We start from the raw sequence: 17,783 nt of genomic DNA, 5'->3' as shown, positions 1-17,783 counted from the left end.
ACTATAAATAAAGTAGTAAAGTAATATAGTAGTATATTACTAAAGAGCTATACTTTTATATTTATATAGAAGCTATAAGAAACTATAGAATACTATTAATCTACGATAGCTATAACAGTATAAGATTAAAAGTAGTATATTAATAAGACTAAAGCGCTAATAGATAGGTTTATAATAAGAGATAAGGTATAGCTCGACCTTTATAATTATAGGTTAGCGTAATTAAAGAAAAAGCTAAACTAGCTATATATAAAGTTTATAGTATAAAGGGTTATTAGCTTATAAGTAGTTAAGCTTAATAGTCTCTTAATAAGGGTCTATAATAGGATTAGTATTAACCTTCTTTACTAAGTATCTTTTAACCCGCTACTTAAATAAGAAATAATAAACGCTTAGCTACTTATAATTAAAGTAAAGAAGGATAATAAATTTAAGGTTAAGGAGATATAGGCTATACGCTATAAGAAAGTAAGCTAAGAGAAATATTAAAAGGTTCTTATTAAGTAGTATAGGTACCTTAACCTTATATAAGAACTTATATATAAGTTTATAAGAGCTATAGCTCTTAATAAGTTTAAGGCCTTATATAAGCTAGTAAATAAAAATAATAAAATAATAAACTATTAATAGTAGCTTAAGCTAAGACTATAAGGTAAGTAAAGTAAAGTAAGTAATTATAGTAATATAAGTATAATAATATAAGTAGAGATAAAAATAGTATTTATTTTAAGGTAAAGCCCTTAAACTTCTTAAGCTTATTCCTTATTTTTACTTTTATCCTTATTATTATTATTATTATTATTATCCTTATTAGCCTCCTCTTCCTCCTTAATAGCGGCGGCGGCGCTCTCTAGCGCGCTAATTTAGCCCTTTAAGCCCGCGAGCTAGTTAGTAGCGGCGGCGGCTTTAAAGGCAAAGGGGCGGCGGCTAGCTCTAGTAGCGGTAGTAGGGGTAATAATAGCGGCGGCGGCGGGCACGGCTAAGTAGACCGCTAATAAGGCGATAAAGGTAGTATCCTTAATACTAAGGGAGTTAATAGCGGAGGTAAGAGAGTAGAGGGGGAAGAACCTACTTAAGGATAAGCCCTTAGCGCTCTAAGGCACAGAGGTTATAGTAAGTAGCTATAGCGGCGGTAAGGCGCTTTTTAGTAGCCCCTTATACCTACCTATATACGCTAGCCTTTTAAGCTAATACTATAGTAAGTAAGATAAGAGGCGCTGCCTTATAGGCGCGGCCGGTATATATATACTAGTAATAACTACCGCCGCGGCAGCGCCTAACTTAGTTAGCGTAAGGGAGCTCCTATAACGTATACTATATATAGGAGGCGGTATAAGCGGCTCTAGCCTATACCTAGCACTTATACTTTATAAAGTTAATAGAAAACGTTTATTATACTTACTTAACTATAGACTTATAGGGGTAGTAGAGATAGAGGTAAGGGCTAAGGGGCTAGGCGTTAAAGGTAATAGTAGGGATAGTATTATTACTTTAAAGGGCGATATAAGGGTAGCTAGTATAGCGGAGGTAGTAGCGGCAGCGGTAGGCATAGTAGTAGGGGCGTAGGTAAGAGTAGCGGTAGCGGTAGAGTTATCGTCGGCTATACTTAATATAGCGTTAATAAACGACTCTATTTACTTTAAGAAGGAAGAGGTAAAGGAAGGGGAGGTAAATATATTTATTATAAAAGTTAGTATAATAAAATATAGCTTCTTACTTTATAGGGTAAGGAACTTATTAGTTAGAGTTATTATTATTATTAAGGCTATTATTACTATTATAGCGGTTACTATAAGTATATATTAATAGAGTAGCTTATATAGCTAGGAATAAACTAACGCTTTAAGTAAAGTAAAACTTACTTATTACTACTATTATAATAGTTAAAGAAAAGGGAGAAAGAAAGGAAAGAGGGAAAATAGGATACTACTTTATATACCCCTTAGTAAAGGAAGCTACTTAAGGCTAAGAGGATAGGCAACCTAAGGCTTATATAGGTCTAGGCCGGCTGCCAGCTACTTAGGGGTATATATAATAGGTTACGCCCTTATTTAACTAGCTAGCTAACTAATAAGTATAGAGCTAGGTTCTAGCTACCTAAGCTAATAAGCGTAGGGATAATAAGGCTAGTAGGGCTAGTATAATTAATAGGAAAGGGTAAGGTAGAGCTAGTAGTATATAGAGCCTAGGGCCTAATTATATAGAAGCTATTAATAAGGTAGCGCTATACCGCGCTTAAGGGAGGGTATTATATAAGAGTCTTTAACTAATATAGGTTATAAGCTTAAGCTATAGCTTAAGCTATATAGTTATATATAAAAGGCCGGATCCTATATATATATATATATAGGCTATCTATATATAAAAGAGCTTTATATAGCTTATTAATATTATCTTATAAACGGTACTTATATATATACCTTTACTTACTTTATAATAAAAGGAGGCCCTTAGCTTACCTTTTCTCTATAGCTCTAAGAAAGAAAGGGAAGCCCTTTTAACCTTCTTAGCTAAAATAAAGATAGGAACGGCTTAGTAGCTTAAAAAGGAGTATCTTAGGGGCACTAGGGCGCTTAGGGGAGGGAAATACTATATAGGAGGAACTAAACTAACCTTTCCTTTATCTTTACCTTTATAGCTACCCTTTCTATAATTAGTTATAAGCCCCTAGGCTTTATAGCTACCTAGTACTACTAATAAGGGCCTAGGCCCTTATTAGCCTTACTATAGCCCTAGAGGCTATATATAAGTAATAATATAAAAAGGATTTACTTAAAACTACCTCTCTTCTTAACTAAATATATATAATATAGTAAGAGTAATATATATTATAGATATAGTTAAGATACTTTTATAAAAGGTAGGATAGTAATAAAAGTACTATTAAAAAGTATAAGCTAATAAAGTACTTAGGTATATAGGACTAATATATTAGTAGGGTATTAGTAGGGAATTATATATACCTTGCTCGTAAGTTATAGGTAACTTACTACGCTTACTAAAGAGAGAAAAATACCTTATTTAATAAGCTTAAGTCTTATAATAAGAGAATATAATATATATAGTATAGTACCTCTAGCTATCTCTACTACCTAACTAATTATACCGTAATATATATTCCCTTATATTTACTATAAAGGTTATATAGGCTTAATAGAGCTACTTAGAAGCTTTAAATAATAGGCCCTTTTATATAGAAACTAAGCGGGATAGCCCTTCGAAGGCAGCTTATATAGAAGCTATATTCTTTTCGATATATTATTTAAATAGGAGCCTAGATATAAAGAAGACCCCTAGCTACGGTATATACCCTTAGTTAGCGAGGGCGGGGAAGAGTTTTCTACCCGTATAGGGGAAAACCTAGCCTAAGTCGTGAACTTCGGCAGCATATTACGCACTCACTAGTAGCTGCGCGAGGCTGCACTTAGGAGGGCGTAATACGCTATTTACGAGGGTTCTAGGCGTATGCTTTTTTTGTATTTTAGGCTTGGTTTCGAAAAGTTGGCCGAAAAGACGTGATTGGATAGTAGGTAGTTAACTATCTTAACAGCGCTTCTGCCAAGAAACAGAAGTATTGATTTTGCATGCAGGTCATTGGTCGACTTGATATCTGTAGGTTGGTCTCTCTTTTCCAGGTGCCACGGCGTGGGGTCTGGCTGCCTCAATACAACGTCTGGGCCTGCAACATGCGGCCACTTTCCCCCAGAAGGGAAGACCGCCATTGCCCGACACAGAAGAGTAACGAGTTACTCTCGATTCATGATAGAAATCAAGGCTTGAGAGCACAGGCCCTTCGGAAGATAGTCTTGGGGCAGGCAGCTAAAATAGTCGCCGAACGTTTTGTGGGGTGTTCAAGGGCATGTTCAACGCAAGCTCTACATTCTACACTAGTTACATCCAATTTATTGCAGCGGTCGAGTACTCGAACGCCAGAGCATCAGTCAATGTTAGGTCGTGACATGGTCTTGGCTTCTCTTAGGCGTTGCCTTGCCTGTCTCGGCAGCTTATAGCTTGATAACCTGGTTGACGCAGGCAGCTCGTTGCGGCCAGGGAGAAGCCAAAGGGGCTCGTTGGCGGGCTGTACCACATGTTGCAGACCATGCAATAGCATCCTGGTCAACATACAGCGCAAAAAAGGAAGTCTTGGCCGACCAGACCACGTGCCAATAACGCGCTCTGCCTCATCGGTACATGTTTCTATAGCTACTACCTACACACTCTGATGTGCGTCAACTCGGCTGCCCGCGCCTAACGAAGCCGCCTGACCTAACCGGCCAATTCACAGACTCTTCAATCCATTTCTTGAAGTTCTGAGCCACTCCTACCGTTTTCTTGACTCAGCTTTCGCCCCCAATGACTATGAGGCTTTCCGCCTGGTTCTCGCCCCTCCGTCGAGTGCGCCCAGCTGGGCAGACTATTGTAGCGTGCTCTTCCACCGATGGCAGGTTGGCCCACCCAACCTTCGACTAGTCCATCGCGATGATAAGAGTGAAGGTAAGCTGGAGAGTAATGTGACATATACTATCCTTGCAAATAGATTGAGTACGGGATGGAGCCCGCCAATATCTACTCTTGGTCCGAATCATTTTACTTCCTACGCACTGTTAATTGCCTGGCTCTCCCAATATCGGACGAACAATGACGGGTGTAGCACTCAGAAAATTAAACGGAAAATGCATCCAGCCTCGACTCGATAGCTGCTGCTGGTTTGAGGCAATTACCAGCCATATAGTTGGGAATAAACACGTCATCATACGATAGTGCATGGCCGTAGTACCAGTTCAATAAGTCCCGTCCCTGCACTGTTTACAGAATCACTGGCCGGCTACTGTTGAAGTACATAGAGCAGGGACTGCGGTCTTCCCAGGTACCAAACCAAACTTTCAGGGCCTTTGAATATGTCTCGAGAACCTCCGTGCAAGTGTGAAGTGTCTTCTGCACGTAGCTTGCATACGACGTCAAAAGATGCCAGAGAGAAGACGTCAAACGTGTAAGGCCACTGCATCTCGGTGTTGGTTAAACAGCATTGTGAAAGACGAACGGTGCGCTGCGTCGACGCAACAAGAACACGCAGCTGAATATCGATGGTATGGTTGGAGGTCTTCGGCGAATACTCTTAGTTAGAAGCACCGCTAAGTGGACTATCTCGCTCTCTGGCACGGCACCACCGATTCCAGGACATTGTATAGCCGCCTCCTCGTGCTTGAGCAACTCGCCGAAAACATTCTCTTGGCGAAGGGCTGCCGCGATTCTCCTCCCCAGCCTGGAAATTGTACCGAAAGGAAGCTATCAGTAACGCAACGTTACGTTTGGGACCAGCATGATGCGGAAAGTCTGGGAGTAGGGCGACTGAATGTATCGCATTGCGATGCGTTTGCTGCAGTTCAGTCAGCCCGTCGACTTGCTAAATGCCTCGATATTCATGGCTACATTCACTCATGAGTGTATAGCCCCCGAGTCAAAGTATAAAAGGATTGCCTTCTCCCTTATTCATCGTCGCTTGGAGTTTCATTGCGCTTCAGTCCCATGACACCAAGCCCAAAATTTCAGCCCCTTCCCTTCCGCACTTCAAATCCTTGGCGAACATGAAGGCCGCAATCCTCCTCTTGACACTTACTACCGGGCTCAGCCTAGCGCTACCAGAGCAAGACCAGAAGAAAGGATCGGCAGAGTGTCGTGCTTACTTGCGTGGCTGTCGTGTCGACTCGGATTGCTGTGAGCGTCTCCGGTGCCATTCGAGGCTGCACTGGTGCATCTGGGTAATATCCTTCAAAACGCATGGCGATTGAAACTGGCATGCTTATCAAGCTCTGGATACAGGACGGGACATTTGGTCGGTAAATATAAAGTGGTACTACCACCAAGATCCCTCTTTCAGGTCCATGCTCAAGCAGTACGGCAACAGGAACATGTGTCCGGTTCTTAGGGAGAAGGTGTTCCTACCGAGCTGAGATGAGAAAGAGGGCCATTGTGCTATTTGGAGATGCCGAGATGCTGTTCCTAGGCCGTTGAACGATAGTTGCCGCAAGATGGCGGTATTCTGAATACCCATTAGGTTTCTAGCTTACAGATGTACGTATTCAACCAATATTAGAGAGTTGACTACATACTTAGCCGTCAGGCTTGTGGATGAGGATCGGATAACACCTGTACAAGCAGTGCGTTCAACAATGGCGTTCGTGAGGCCCCGAGCAGGATGACGCCAGACCCAGTCCCGAGTTACCCGCGCCTTCGAAATAATAATCTTTTAATACTGTCGAGAATTCATTGTGATTTATAGTGGGAGACTCGGCAACGAGCTACGTCCTCTAATGTCTGATCTCAGTAGCGCCGGCGCCCCTGCAACTCTCCATTCATACTCAGCTAGGCTTATACAAAAGCACCCTCAGGTGCATCTTCGTCGCCGTACGCCGTGGCATATTGAACTGCCTTGCGGCGCAAGAAGTCCATGGAGAGAGGGACAGAGTGAAACTTCTCCGGTCGTTTGTAGGCGCCTGCCAGTGTGAAGCCGGCCGGGTGATTGCGTGATGTATGTACCCGTGCAAATGAGCGAAACGAGACGTATCAGAGAGCTGTTCAAGCGAATCGCGAGGTGATTCGACTCAGGACCGCAACGTAGGCATCCGTTCTCAGGCAGCGCTCAAAGGTCCGAGGAGGCATGATGACTGGCCACCCACCCGGCACGGACGAGCCAGAACATGGCCATGAGCGGCGTCGTGAGCAGGCTGAGCGCCCCTCCAAGAATCAGCTTGAAGACCTGTGGCGTCCACCGACCTTGATACCACCAGTCGCCACTGTCGCGTTCTCCGACCACAGTTAGCAGGCCGACGGCGGCGGGCCAGAGGGGCACGAAAGCGACGACGGCAACAAGCAAGGCGCGCAAGAGATGCTGGATGAGCGGGCCGAGCCTAAACAGGCGCACCCTGGCCACAGGCGCCGCCTTGTGGTCGGGCGGGAGGAGGAACAAGGCACGCAGCAGGTGGTGCTTGGGCTCGCGGCCGGCCCAGCCGATGGGCTGGACGGCGCGGTGGGCCAGGTCGTGGGCGACGAGGGCGGCTTCGATGAACCAGGTGATGATGCACTGGACAATGATGGTGACTGCGGCGTCGCCGGCCAGTGTGTTTGGGAACTGGAAGAGTCGGATAGGGGCTTTGGTTGTGTCCTGTGTCGTGTACATGGCTGGTGGGCTCGTCAGCGGGAGGAATGCCCATGTAGCGCGCTATGAGAACCCATGAATGTAGATATACATGAATAGTTGTGTGTGTGGGAGGAAAGGCGCAGAGTATGGCAAGCCAACAGACAACATAAAACTGTCGATGAGGGGGCACGCAAGTAAGATCCTGTGAGCATACCATAGGCAAGGGCAAAGTTAATGCTGCCCGAGATTGCCATGCCGCCGAGCCCGCCGAGGACAAGCATGTAAAAGACTTGATGGCATGTCAACCAGGCGCTCGCTTCCGCCGGCTGCCCCCCGTGGCCGGAGCACCAGTCCTTGTCGTCGATGTCAACGGCATCGACCCTCTCCGCGTCCCGCCCCGCCCCATCGTCGCCCGGCGACTGCCAGAACATGACGTGGGCGCGGAGGGGGTTATGATGGCGCCGCTGCCCCGTCGGCCGGCTGTGACTGCGTGTTCGCGGCGACGCAGGAAGAGGCTTGCGAGAACGGGTTGTGTATTGAACGAAGGGCTTCGCGTGGACACGTCAATGGGAGTAAGGGGGGAGCCCCGTGTAAGTCGGAAAGAATGCAGACGCGGAGGCGATGCGAGGAATGGATCAAGGGCATAGAAGTGTTAGATGGAGACGCCGTGACTCGAGGACGGAGCACGGGTCAAAGAGATGTCGAAGCACCTAGGAAAGGACAAGCTTGCAAGCTTTCGGCTCCTGCCAGGCCTACCTGTCAGTGACTCCTGCCCTTGCCACCACGATGCCACGTTGGTTGGGGAAATTGCGTTCCTTTTCCACGAATCTTACTGGTCTGAACCGCATAGGTCCCGATGATGGTTCGCGACCCTTTCCTTGAGAATTCTCCGGGTCCGGGCGGAGGAGTTCGTAGGTCCGTCCCGGGCGGCGGACTTCGGAGTCACGGCAATCCCATGCCGTGCAAAGAAAGCCGATGGGGGAAGGGACATACACGGTAGAGTCGAAAGCCTCCGCTATCCTTCATCTCACATGTTGCTGCCAGTGCTCCCGCGTTTCTCACTTTAAGAAATTTTTCTTTTCTATTCCCCTCCTTTCCGCCTTTGTAAGCTCTAGCACAAAGCCGATCTCAATACTGCATAAGATACTATGCAGCCCCTGAGATGAGCTCGAGTGGTGAGAGCGGGTCGCAGCCAAATACTAGATGTTTGCCGTTACAGCCGCTCCTGGACGGTTTGCTCGGCTTCCGACGCGCTTCTCGCAATTCGCTGACTTGTTCAAAACCTTTGCCGCCGGCTCTCTCGCCCATGTTCATCATGACTTTCGGTGTGTCGGGCAGGACTTGCAAGTTGTAAATCCACCGAGCTCTGGCTTGACTCGTCCTGCACCGTGCCATGCTTGCGACAGCTCGTCGTCCGACGAATAGACCACCCAGAAGCAGTGTAGAAACGGAGGCAGGCTCCTTTCGCCAATCCAAACGACGACTGCCGCATGGCCGTCTTGTTGAATTGCGCCTGGACAACGCGGATGACCGGCACTGTCTATGAAGGAAAAATAACGAAAAAGCTAACCACCCGATAATGCCAAAAGATATGGTGGCCCATGGGCCTACATAAGCACCCGTCACATTACCTTATAAAACCGAGCAAACCCTGCCCGGCATCAGGTTAAAACCTCAGTATGCCCTCCAGTCTGAATGTCCAGCCCAAGCGAGAAGCATCGTGAAGAGGACACTCGGACACATCAGCACGGCCGACCCTCTTCGATTTGCCGCCCTGCAGCTACCAAGTTGCTAAGCCAGGACCAGCTCTCTCTTGCTGCCGCCGCCGTCCGCCTCCTTTTCCTTCTTGTTCCGGAAGATGGCCTTGAGCATGTTGTCCCCGTGTCGCGCCCGGGGCCGGAACACGACGTCGAGCCCGTCGCCGTCGCCTTTGCTGCTGCCACGCCCGTCCTCGAGGGCCTTGGTCGATCTGTCCTTGCCAACCTTGACCGACCGCTTGCTCCGTGCATCGCTGCCGCCGCTGACCGAGACGGCGTCCGGGGGCGAGCGTCTGCGGCTGCCGCCGCTGCTCTTCGGGTCAAAGGCCTCCTTCTCCTTGGAGTTCTTGCGGTGAGATTTGCTCCTCTTGCGCGTACGTGAGCTGCGGTACGACCTGAGGTCAATGTCGAGGTCGTCCTTTGCGTACTTCTCGCGGGTGGCGCGGTCGGCCTGGGGAGTGATGAGCTCCAGATCTGCGCTCTCGGCCCCGGGGCCAAAAGGCAGGATGCCACGGCGCCACGTCTCAATGGTGCTGAGCTCCTCGTCGAAAACGAGGGCCTCTTCGACGCCGCTGCTCTGGTGGGCGTAGTCGCTTTGGGTGCGTAGGGGGGCGGGACGGTCTTCGGGAACGCCCTCGAGGGCCCTCGCCTCACGTGGGGCCTGGGCGTCCGTGACCTTCTTCATAATCTTCCAGCCGCCAAACATGACGACGGTGACGCCAACGGCGATACCGGTGCCGATGAGAAACTGGGGCGAGGCGAGCAGGGCAAAGACGGCGGGGGAGCCGCCCTTGAGCAGGCCGAGGAACGAGGGCGACATCTTGGCGACGGCCGAGGACAGGTCGGCGAGGGTCAGGGCGACCTCTGCGGCGGCGTCGGGCTTCTCCTGCAGGCTCTTGATTATGGTGGTGGCCGAGTGCTGCAGGCAGTGCGCCTCATCGAGCAGGCCTTCGACCTTATGGACGAGCTGCTGGGCGCGGTTGCGGTCGAGCTCGGAGCCGCGGCCCGGGTCGAGGTCGACGCGGTCGGCGAGATCGGGGGGAATGTTGCCGTAGGCGAGGTTCATGTCGATCTCTTTGCCTCCCGTGGCTATATCGGGCTCCGAGCGACGGCGCGGGACCAGCATGGCGTCGGCGGTGGCTTGCGAGACGTCGAGCTTGGATAGGGCCATGTCGAGGGGCATCGTCTCGGCGTAGGGGCTTCGGTAGGCGACCGACGGCGGCTGCTGCTGTTGCCGGGGCGCTCTGCTGGGGGGGCGGCCCGACACCTCGCTCAGGGTCTTGAGGTTGATCTCCGTCAGGGCCCCGCCACGAGGGTGTCGGTGGTGGTGATGGTGGTGCCTCGAGGAACGGCGGCTCCTCCGCGAGCCCGTCTCGCTGTAGGCATCGTGCGATTGGCGCCGGCCGCCGTAGCTGTAGTAGTAGTCGTCATGGCCGTGGTCTTCTTTGTAGTCATGGCCGTGGTCGTCTTTGTAGTCGTAGTCGTCGTCGTCGTCGTAGCCGTCCTTTATCTGGCGACGGTCGTAGAGGCGGGCACTGGGGTCGTAGTCCGACTTTGAGCGGTGCGAGTCGTCGTGGCGGCAGACGCTGCGAGCGGCGTCAAAGGTCTGGGATCGCCGGACGGAGCGCTCCGACTGGAGCTCTGCTTTTTTGTCCTGGTAGGCGCCCTTGGCCTCTTTGAAGATGGAGAGGAGTTGTTTGCCCTGTCGGCGAGGGAGCGGCGAGGCGTTAGCGCGGTTTGCGGTATAGGGTAGCCAACTTGGCCTCGTACGATGCGTAGTGAAAGGAGGAGACAGGATGACGAAAAAGCATACCGTGCTGATTATCTTGCCCGAGTTGTTGACAATAGTGACGGTCTGTTCCAGAGGCATGTTTCGGTCCTTGCCTTGTCGATGTTATTGCGCCAAGAGTCGATTCTCCCTTGATGCCTGTATATCGAAAGAGGGATATGTAAAGAGTTCGATCAACTCGGAGAAGCAGAAGCGAGGAACCGCAAGGATGCTACAAGAACCAAGGGTTGAAGTAAAGAAAGGGGAGGAAAGGTTGCGTGAATTTAGACAGTCCAGACAAAGGATCCAGAGAGAAGAGGGTCGCTGGCGAGAGAGAGAGAAAGACGGAAGAGAGTCGGTGAAGAGGAGCAGCTCGCAATGTCGACTCCACCGCGGGACGGCCGCCGTCCTTCCCGCCGACGATGGATCTTACCTGCCTGCTTCGTGTTGGCTGTCTGTTGCAAGGGAAAAGTGAAGCGCCGACTCACTGGCGACGATCGCATGGGGGGAGGGGCGGAACCAGTGGTTGACGCGCAAGAAAAAGCAAACCAAACAGCAGCACGGAGCCACTTCAGTCCTTTGCCTTTTGATACCCAAAGATGATGGAACAAAAAAGGGCTATCTTCCACCCCCTGGTCAACCCCGTGTATGTACTGTACCGGTACACCAGACCCAATGCCGGCATCGCTTTTGCCAACACACGGGGCGAGACGCCGATGGGCAAGGGAGTGAGGCAATGGATGGACGGGTGCGCGCATATCCCGATCAGCGTTGTGGCCCAGCCGATTGGTTTCCGCCCGCCTCGCCTCGTCGGGCGCTGTTGCATGAAGCGCAGGGCTCTTTTCCATTCTACACGCCTGAATGAAGTTTGTAGGCCTAGGTGGGTATGAAGAGCGTGTGACGACGAGAGCGCCAAGACTCGGCGCCAGCCAGCCAACCACGAGGCTACCAGACCACTGGGCCGCACGACGCGAGCCCAAGGCTCGACAGAGCCGTGAATGAGCCCATTGCCGATTGCATCATTCCCCCAGCTTCCGTTGGGTATCCATCCACTTATCCACCCATCCATCCATCGTTTCGTCCCCGGCCACGTCACGGCTTCTCAACCTTCCTGCACTGGCTTAATTTCCCTATTTACCTTCCTGCCTCGACTCTCAAGTTATCCTTGTGCTCCGGGTCGAGATCAAAGGAAGAGAGACTGGCTTAGGGTTTGCGATGTGTCCAGCCAAGCGCCCGCTTCCCGGACACGCGGAGGCCTCCACGAGACATGAGATCAATCTGCTAGTCGGTCTGTGGCCCAAGTACGTACCGAGACTGTACAAATAGTACGGATAGCAGCTGTAAAAAAAGCATGTGCTCTCGAAAAGCACGGAGCTGGCCATGGCTGCGAGCCGTCTCCACGGCGAGCAAATCGCGCGCCTGCCTTAATATTTGCGGGCAGTCCTTGGGCCAAAATTACTAGACGCATCCATCTGCCCTAATAGCACTCTTCTTTGGTGCCCAATGATGGGCTACTGCAGTCCATATTCACACAGCCTCAGCCACGGTCACTTTCCCCTAAGACCAGTTAGGTTCCCTCTTTTGAGCAATTAAGCCATTCCATTATTCAGCTTTGTTGGCGGGACCTCGACGTCTCCGGCTTGTCTGTGGCTGCGCTTCCCGCCTCGCGGCGGCAAAGCTGCCGACAAATCGACGCTTCTACAGGCCATTCTCACGACAAGATAAACGCGCCCAAGCTTAAAAAACATTGAAAGCTGTATCCGGTCACCCACTCACGCCTTGCCCTTGTCAAGTTACTTTCCCCATGGGGCTGATGAGAAAGACATCTAGGCGTCCACGCCGAGATACCTCCCAAGCCCGCGGCTGACTTGGACACGGCGTCTACGGCCCATCTTGACTCGCTCATCTCGTCAACTACATGTCAACATCACCGGGCTCAAACACATCCCAATTTCACCACGCTCGTCTCTCGACCATGCCAAAGGTAGAGGATGCAATGCGTGACTTCATAGCATTGTCCATACCTCTGTCATGTACAGTAAAAGCTCTATGCACCGTGAAAAGCAATGCTCCAGTATCCGTCATTGCCATCGCCTGCGGGCATCCCAACTCGGGCTGCTGGGCCTCCCATGCGCGCCGCGCCATCATCAGCCCGTCATGGCGCCGTCTGGCAAACATAATAACGTGAGAAAAAGACAATGGATGGTGAAATCAGAAATGGTTCCCGCCAGTTCGGATCCCGTGCACCCCAGACTCCAAAGATCCAACATGGTCGTGTCCGGTCCCCGCCAGACAAGATCACCCTGGGGTATTATGAGTTGTTCCCAGGCAAGATCAGACAGGCAGCTCATATCGCCTGTCGTCGTTGAAGAGTGCGCCAGCCTCGCCATGCCATGCCACGTTGGGGACGCGCCCCTTTCACCGAGCCGTATGTCGCATGTGTTTTCCCGCTCCTCCATGTCGCTGCCTGCTCTTTCGTCCCGAGAGTCTAAGCCAGGCTGTCTTCGACAATATCCCGCACCTCGTGCTCGTTAAGCAGAATGCGTTTGCCCAGGTTCTCGGGAGGTTGGCCGTCTCGAATCGCTCCAAAGTCCAGAATCTGCCACGCCAACACACATCAGTAAATGGCACCCTGGGAGCCAGACGAGGGAGGGTGGTTCGGCTCACCTCGACATACGTCAGCTGGTCGCGCTGGACAGCTGCCACACATCTCCGCCCATCAAATTTGACCTGCCACACACCACTCAGGTCCGTCAACAGGTCCTGGACGCACTCGCCCGTCTGCACATCCCACATCTTGACGGTCTTCTCGCTGCCGCTAATCACTTTCCGACCATCGTGCTGGAAGCACGTAATGGCCCCTGTGTGGGCCATGAGCGTGTGTCTGCACCGGCCCGTCTCGGGATCCCATATCCGGAGCGTCGAGTCCGCCGCTGCAGACACGAGCCGCTCGTCGCGGAGGTCCAGGAGTCCGACGAGGAGGCTGTGTCCCTCGAGTGTGTAAAGACACGTCCCCGTCGTCAGGTCCCAAATCTTGACGAGCGAGTCCATGGAACCCGAGATGCATCGGTTTCGCTCATGGTCCAGCACGACCGAGTATACCTTTTGCGAGTGTCCCCGAAGCACGTGCAGCGCGTCGCCGGTGCTGATGCGCCACACCCGGACGGTACTGTCGTACGATCCGCTGACGAGGGTGTCGCCGTGCGCCGAGATGGCCCGCACCGAGTGCGTGTGGCCCATGAGGACGCGGATAAAATACGGGCAGTCCGACTCCTGGGCCGGCGGATGCGTCTGGATGTATCGGCGCGAGCCGGGCTGGGGTAGCCGCCAGACCCGCAGCTGGCTGTCCCGTGAGCCCGTGATTATGAGCGGCTTCTCCGGCTGCATGACCGCATGGCCAGTCGAATCCCTGCCCGTCTCGGTCGGCATCAGGATTTGAAGGCAGCGCACAGTGCTAGTGTGGCCATAAAACACCTGCTGGCAGAGACCCCTGTCAATGTCCCACACGCGTACCGAGCGATCCGTCGACCCGGAGACGAGTATGTTGCCTTCGTACTGGAGAGCCCAGACGCCCCCTTCGTGGCCCTCGAGCCGCTTGCGCAGCTTGCCCGTCTTGGTGTCGTAGATATGGATCAGCGTGTCGTCGCTTCCCGTGATGATCTTATCGTCGTCAAACTGCAGGCAGGTGATGACATGCCGGGGGTGGGCAGCAAAGGCCACGTGTGAGGGCTTCACTTCGCCGCTTGTCCAGCTCCGACGAATCATGTGATGCCGGCGGTACAGGGACTTGAAGAGATGCAGCTGACGAAGACTGGGCAGGCCCAACTGAGGGTCGGGGATGGCTTGGGCGGCCTGGTTGGCGGCCGTTAGCGGCCCTTCGGACTTGGACTGCTTCACCTCGTCTAACGCCGTCTGTTCGCGTGAGGCGGGCGCCTCCTGGGCAGCGGCAGCTCGTCGCTTCGATCGTTCCGTGGCCGAGTACGTGTTGAGGCCACGCTTTCGCTTCGGGGTTCTCAGCTTTGGCAGCGCATCCTGACGCGAGTTACGGGTGAGTTCTGCCTCCGAGGATGTCAGGCGCCTGAGCATGCTCAGATCCTTCTCATAGCCCGAAGCACCGACAGGGTCCTGCCATCCCCAACCCTGATCAATGGCCTTCTGCAATTCGCCAGTGGGGAGGGTGAAGCCTTCCCGATCAAAGAGCTCCTTCCAGCCCGTCTCGTTGCGGTCGACAATGTTGTGCCAGTGCCTGGACACCTGGGCGGCCCGGCACAAGTCTCGGCAGTCGACGTAGGAGAGCACGTGGTAGGCAAGCTCGAGGGGCAGCTGCTGGAGGAAGTCGCACTTCAGAGCAGGGTTGACGGCGTCGGCAATGACGCGGAGCGTGGGCCGAGGACAGCGGCGGAGGAACTGGTACATCATGAACGTCTTCATGTCCGTCTTCATGGAATCAAAAGCCTCGAGCAGGGTCTGCGTGTCCATGACAACGGGAGAGGGCGATAGATCCACCAAACCAGGGTTGGCGACGCGGAGGTCCTCGAGATCTCGGTAGGAGGAGCCTGCATCTACAGCATCGCCCTCCTGCTTCACCTGAGAGTCGTCAATCCAGACCGAGCCAGGGTCCGCCATAGACGTGTGGAAGCTGGCGGTGGCATCATCGTCGTGGTCGGCAGAAGGGGGCAGGGAAGCTGCCAGGGTTGGGGACAACCTCGGACTAGGAAGACTGGCATCCTGGGCAGCAACGACGTCGATGGCGGGTCGGTGGTGCAACGAGCGAACAGACTGCTGGAGAGACTCGTCAACGTCGACATGGCCGAATGGGGCCGCATCGGCGTCGGTGATGGGAGGCGTGGCAACATTGCTACTGAAGACGGTGAGGGAGTCGCTGCCCGAGGGACTCGCAGCGGCGTCGCAGGGGGCAGACTGCGACAAGCTGGGGGCCGAGTCGGGCGGCGAGCTCTGGAGACGTTCCAGGTGCAACAAGCGTCGCCGTGACGAACGCTGCGAGGAGGAAGAGGGGCCTGGTAATTCAGATGTGTCGGGGGTAGCCAAGAAGCCGGGGCCGTCTCGGACGGGCCGGTCCGCGAGGACGCGGCGGCTGCTCGAGCTCGTGGTGCCGCTGCCGCTGCTGCAGCTTGCCTCGGAATTGATGGCAGTGCCACCGCCTTGGACGACGGAACGACGCAGGTTATCCGAGACGGCGTTGAGATTGGACGACCGAGCAAGGCCCCGCGAAGGTTTATTAGAGGTGGACTTGACAAAAAACTGTGACACGGGGGCGCCGGCGCCGGCGTCAGCTGAGGATGTGGTGTTTGGGGGCTCGGCGAGGCTGGCACGTGCCTGTCGCGTGCGTCGGGGGTACTTTTCGGAAGGAGATCGGGTAGCTCGACTCGGCCCGTCGAGGGCGGATGGGGAGTGAGGAGCGACGGGTTCGAACCTGACAGCCATGGGCGTCATGGCACGGCTGGCGGATCGATGCATCTGGAGGAAACAGTGTATTGTCAGTCAAGGGCGTGCAATCACCGCAGCGGCGCAAGGCGGCCGCGTTTTGTTTCTCCCTCTCCCCCCCGGTGTTATTTTTGGGGGGGAGGGGAGGGGGGGGGGGCGGTTGGTCGGGTCAGGGCTGGGGAAGCAGGATGCTTACGGGTTTGGCGTCCTGTTGCTCGTCGTCGTCTTGGTCGTCGTCACCGTGCCGGCCGCCGTCGAGCAGGTTGTACGAAAAGCCAAGCAGCTCGGGGGGCGTGGGCTTCAGGGCGAGCGGGTACTCTTTGGAGTCGAGTTTCTCAAGCGGGGTCGGGTCGCGGACAAAGACATGGGGAAACTTGCGGGTGAGGCGAGTCGTGGTTGTGACCGTCTTGGTCTCGACGCACTCGCTGACCTGGAGCTGGAAGCGGCGGTTCGAGCTGTGGTCGGCCATTCCCTGGGCACTCCTGGGACGCCGAGGCTCTCCAGGCCGCCCGACAGGCGAAGGCGAGGGCGTCATGGGCTGGTTGGTGGTTGCAGGAGGGAGGATCCAGATGAGCGCTTCTCTCTCGCTCTCCTCTTCAGGCCAAGGGTCGGGGTTGCAACGCAGCGGTGGAAGGGGACAACAGCCGCAGATGTGCAGACGCTTGGGACGGGGAGAGGAGAGGGGAGGAGGGGGAGATGTGTTCGCCTGGGGTGTCGGTCAGGGAGACGAGGACAGGACGAGCGATTTTTTTTCTTTGCCGTCTCTCTTGCGTGGCTCGATGGAGGAGAAGGAAGCGCGTGGGTGTCGCGCGCAAGCCGGGATGGTGCCTTCTCCGATGGCGACGAGCGGGGGGGGGCGGATTTGGAAGAGGGAAAAAGCCCACAGCACCCTCTTCAGGCCGCCTCGGCCTGTAAGGTACACGGGCAAGCGAGTACCTAAGGTATCTATCTAGGTACCTTGCTCATAGGTACCGTCAAGGGGCGCCGAGGACCTGCTGGGATCGTCGGCCACGTATCGTGGCCCGCGGCATTACAGTACTTGAACTTGGGGCTAGGGGTTCTTGGTTAGCAGCTGGTACGTCGGTACCTCCGCGTGCGAGTCTCGATGGGGGCATGGCTTTGGTAGGTGAGGCCGAGGCTGGCGCCAACAGACAAGGATGAAAGACAGTCTGTTTGTTGCGGATTCTTGATTAGGCGCGGCTTTAAAATAGAAAAATAAAATAAAATAAATCTCCAGTTCGTGCAAGCCAAGTGGGCAAGCGGTGGCGAATAAACGAAGCCGGCTAACACTCGTCTTCAATGCTTTGACTCTCCCGCTCGGCGCTCTGCTTCTTTTAACGGTCCGGACGCCTTCTGTCCACTGCTTTTCAACGGCCTCTTGCCCCCCCCCCCCGCCACCCCTTCTCCTTGATCACGATGACGGTCGACGAGGGGCGGTGCAAACTAGACGAAGGCTGCCCCTCTGCCAGGGAGACTGGTACAAGTGCCCCCTGTACCCGTCTTACCCACAACTAAGTACCTTAAATGCGGGAGATACCTCTCCGCTTCGCTGGCGGTACCTCCACTTTTAGTCGGCCGCGCTCAATCTGGAGGGAGGCGCACGCATCTGTTGCCCGCGACTAGCACGGCCGCGCTTTTCCAGTGCAACAGGATGAACATGCCGTGAGACAGTGCC

The 17,783-nt window shown here is 53.4% G+C and overlaps 3 protein-coding genes across 3 annotated transcripts; all 3 read right to left on the bottom strand.

Moving 5' to 3' along the window:
* Positions 1–6,640: 6,640 nt before the first annotated feature.
* Positions 6,641–7,569, bottom strand: HRG_11337 (uncharacterized protein; the record flags this gene model as incomplete). The annotated part of the gene is made up of 2 exons (XM_044869807.1): positions 6,641–7,179; positions 7,353–7,569. The coding sequence occupies 2 exons, from the start codon at positions 7,567–7,569 to the stop codon at positions 6,641–6,643; spliced, it is 756 nt and encodes a 251-aa protein (XP_044715069.1).
* A 1,360-nt stretch (positions 7,570–8,929) lies between these two features.
* HRG_11336 (uncharacterized protein) lies at positions 8,930–10,765 on the bottom strand (the record flags this gene model as incomplete). The annotated part of the gene is made up of 3 exons (XM_044869806.1): positions 8,930–9,278; positions 9,324–10,597; positions 10,709–10,765. The coding sequence occupies 3 exons, from the start codon at positions 10,763–10,765 to the stop codon at positions 8,930–8,932; spliced, it is 1,680 nt and encodes a 559-aa protein (XP_044715068.1).
* Positions 10,766–13,151: 2,386 nt separating this feature from the next.
* HRG_11335 (f-box-like domain-containing protein) lies at positions 13,152–16,577 on the bottom strand (the record flags this gene model as incomplete). Its single annotated transcript, XM_044869805.1, has 3 exons — positions 13,152–13,262; positions 13,331–16,141; positions 16,305–16,577. The coding sequence occupies 3 exons, from the start codon at positions 16,575–16,577 to the stop codon at positions 13,152–13,154; spliced, it is 3,195 nt and encodes a 1,064-aa protein (XP_044715067.1).
* Positions 16,578–17,783: the final 1,206 nt, after the last annotated feature.

The sequence above is a fragment of the Hirsutella rhossiliensis genome (assembly GCF_020360975.1).
Source record: "Hirsutella rhossiliensis strain HR02 chromosome Unknown scaffold00020, whole genome shotgun sequence".
In the NCBI taxonomy this organism is placed as follows: Eukaryota; Fungi; Ascomycota; class Sordariomycetes; order Hypocreales; family Ophiocordycipitaceae; genus Hirsutella; species Hirsutella rhossiliensis.
This window is presented reverse-complemented; position numbering and strand designations above follow the sequence as displayed.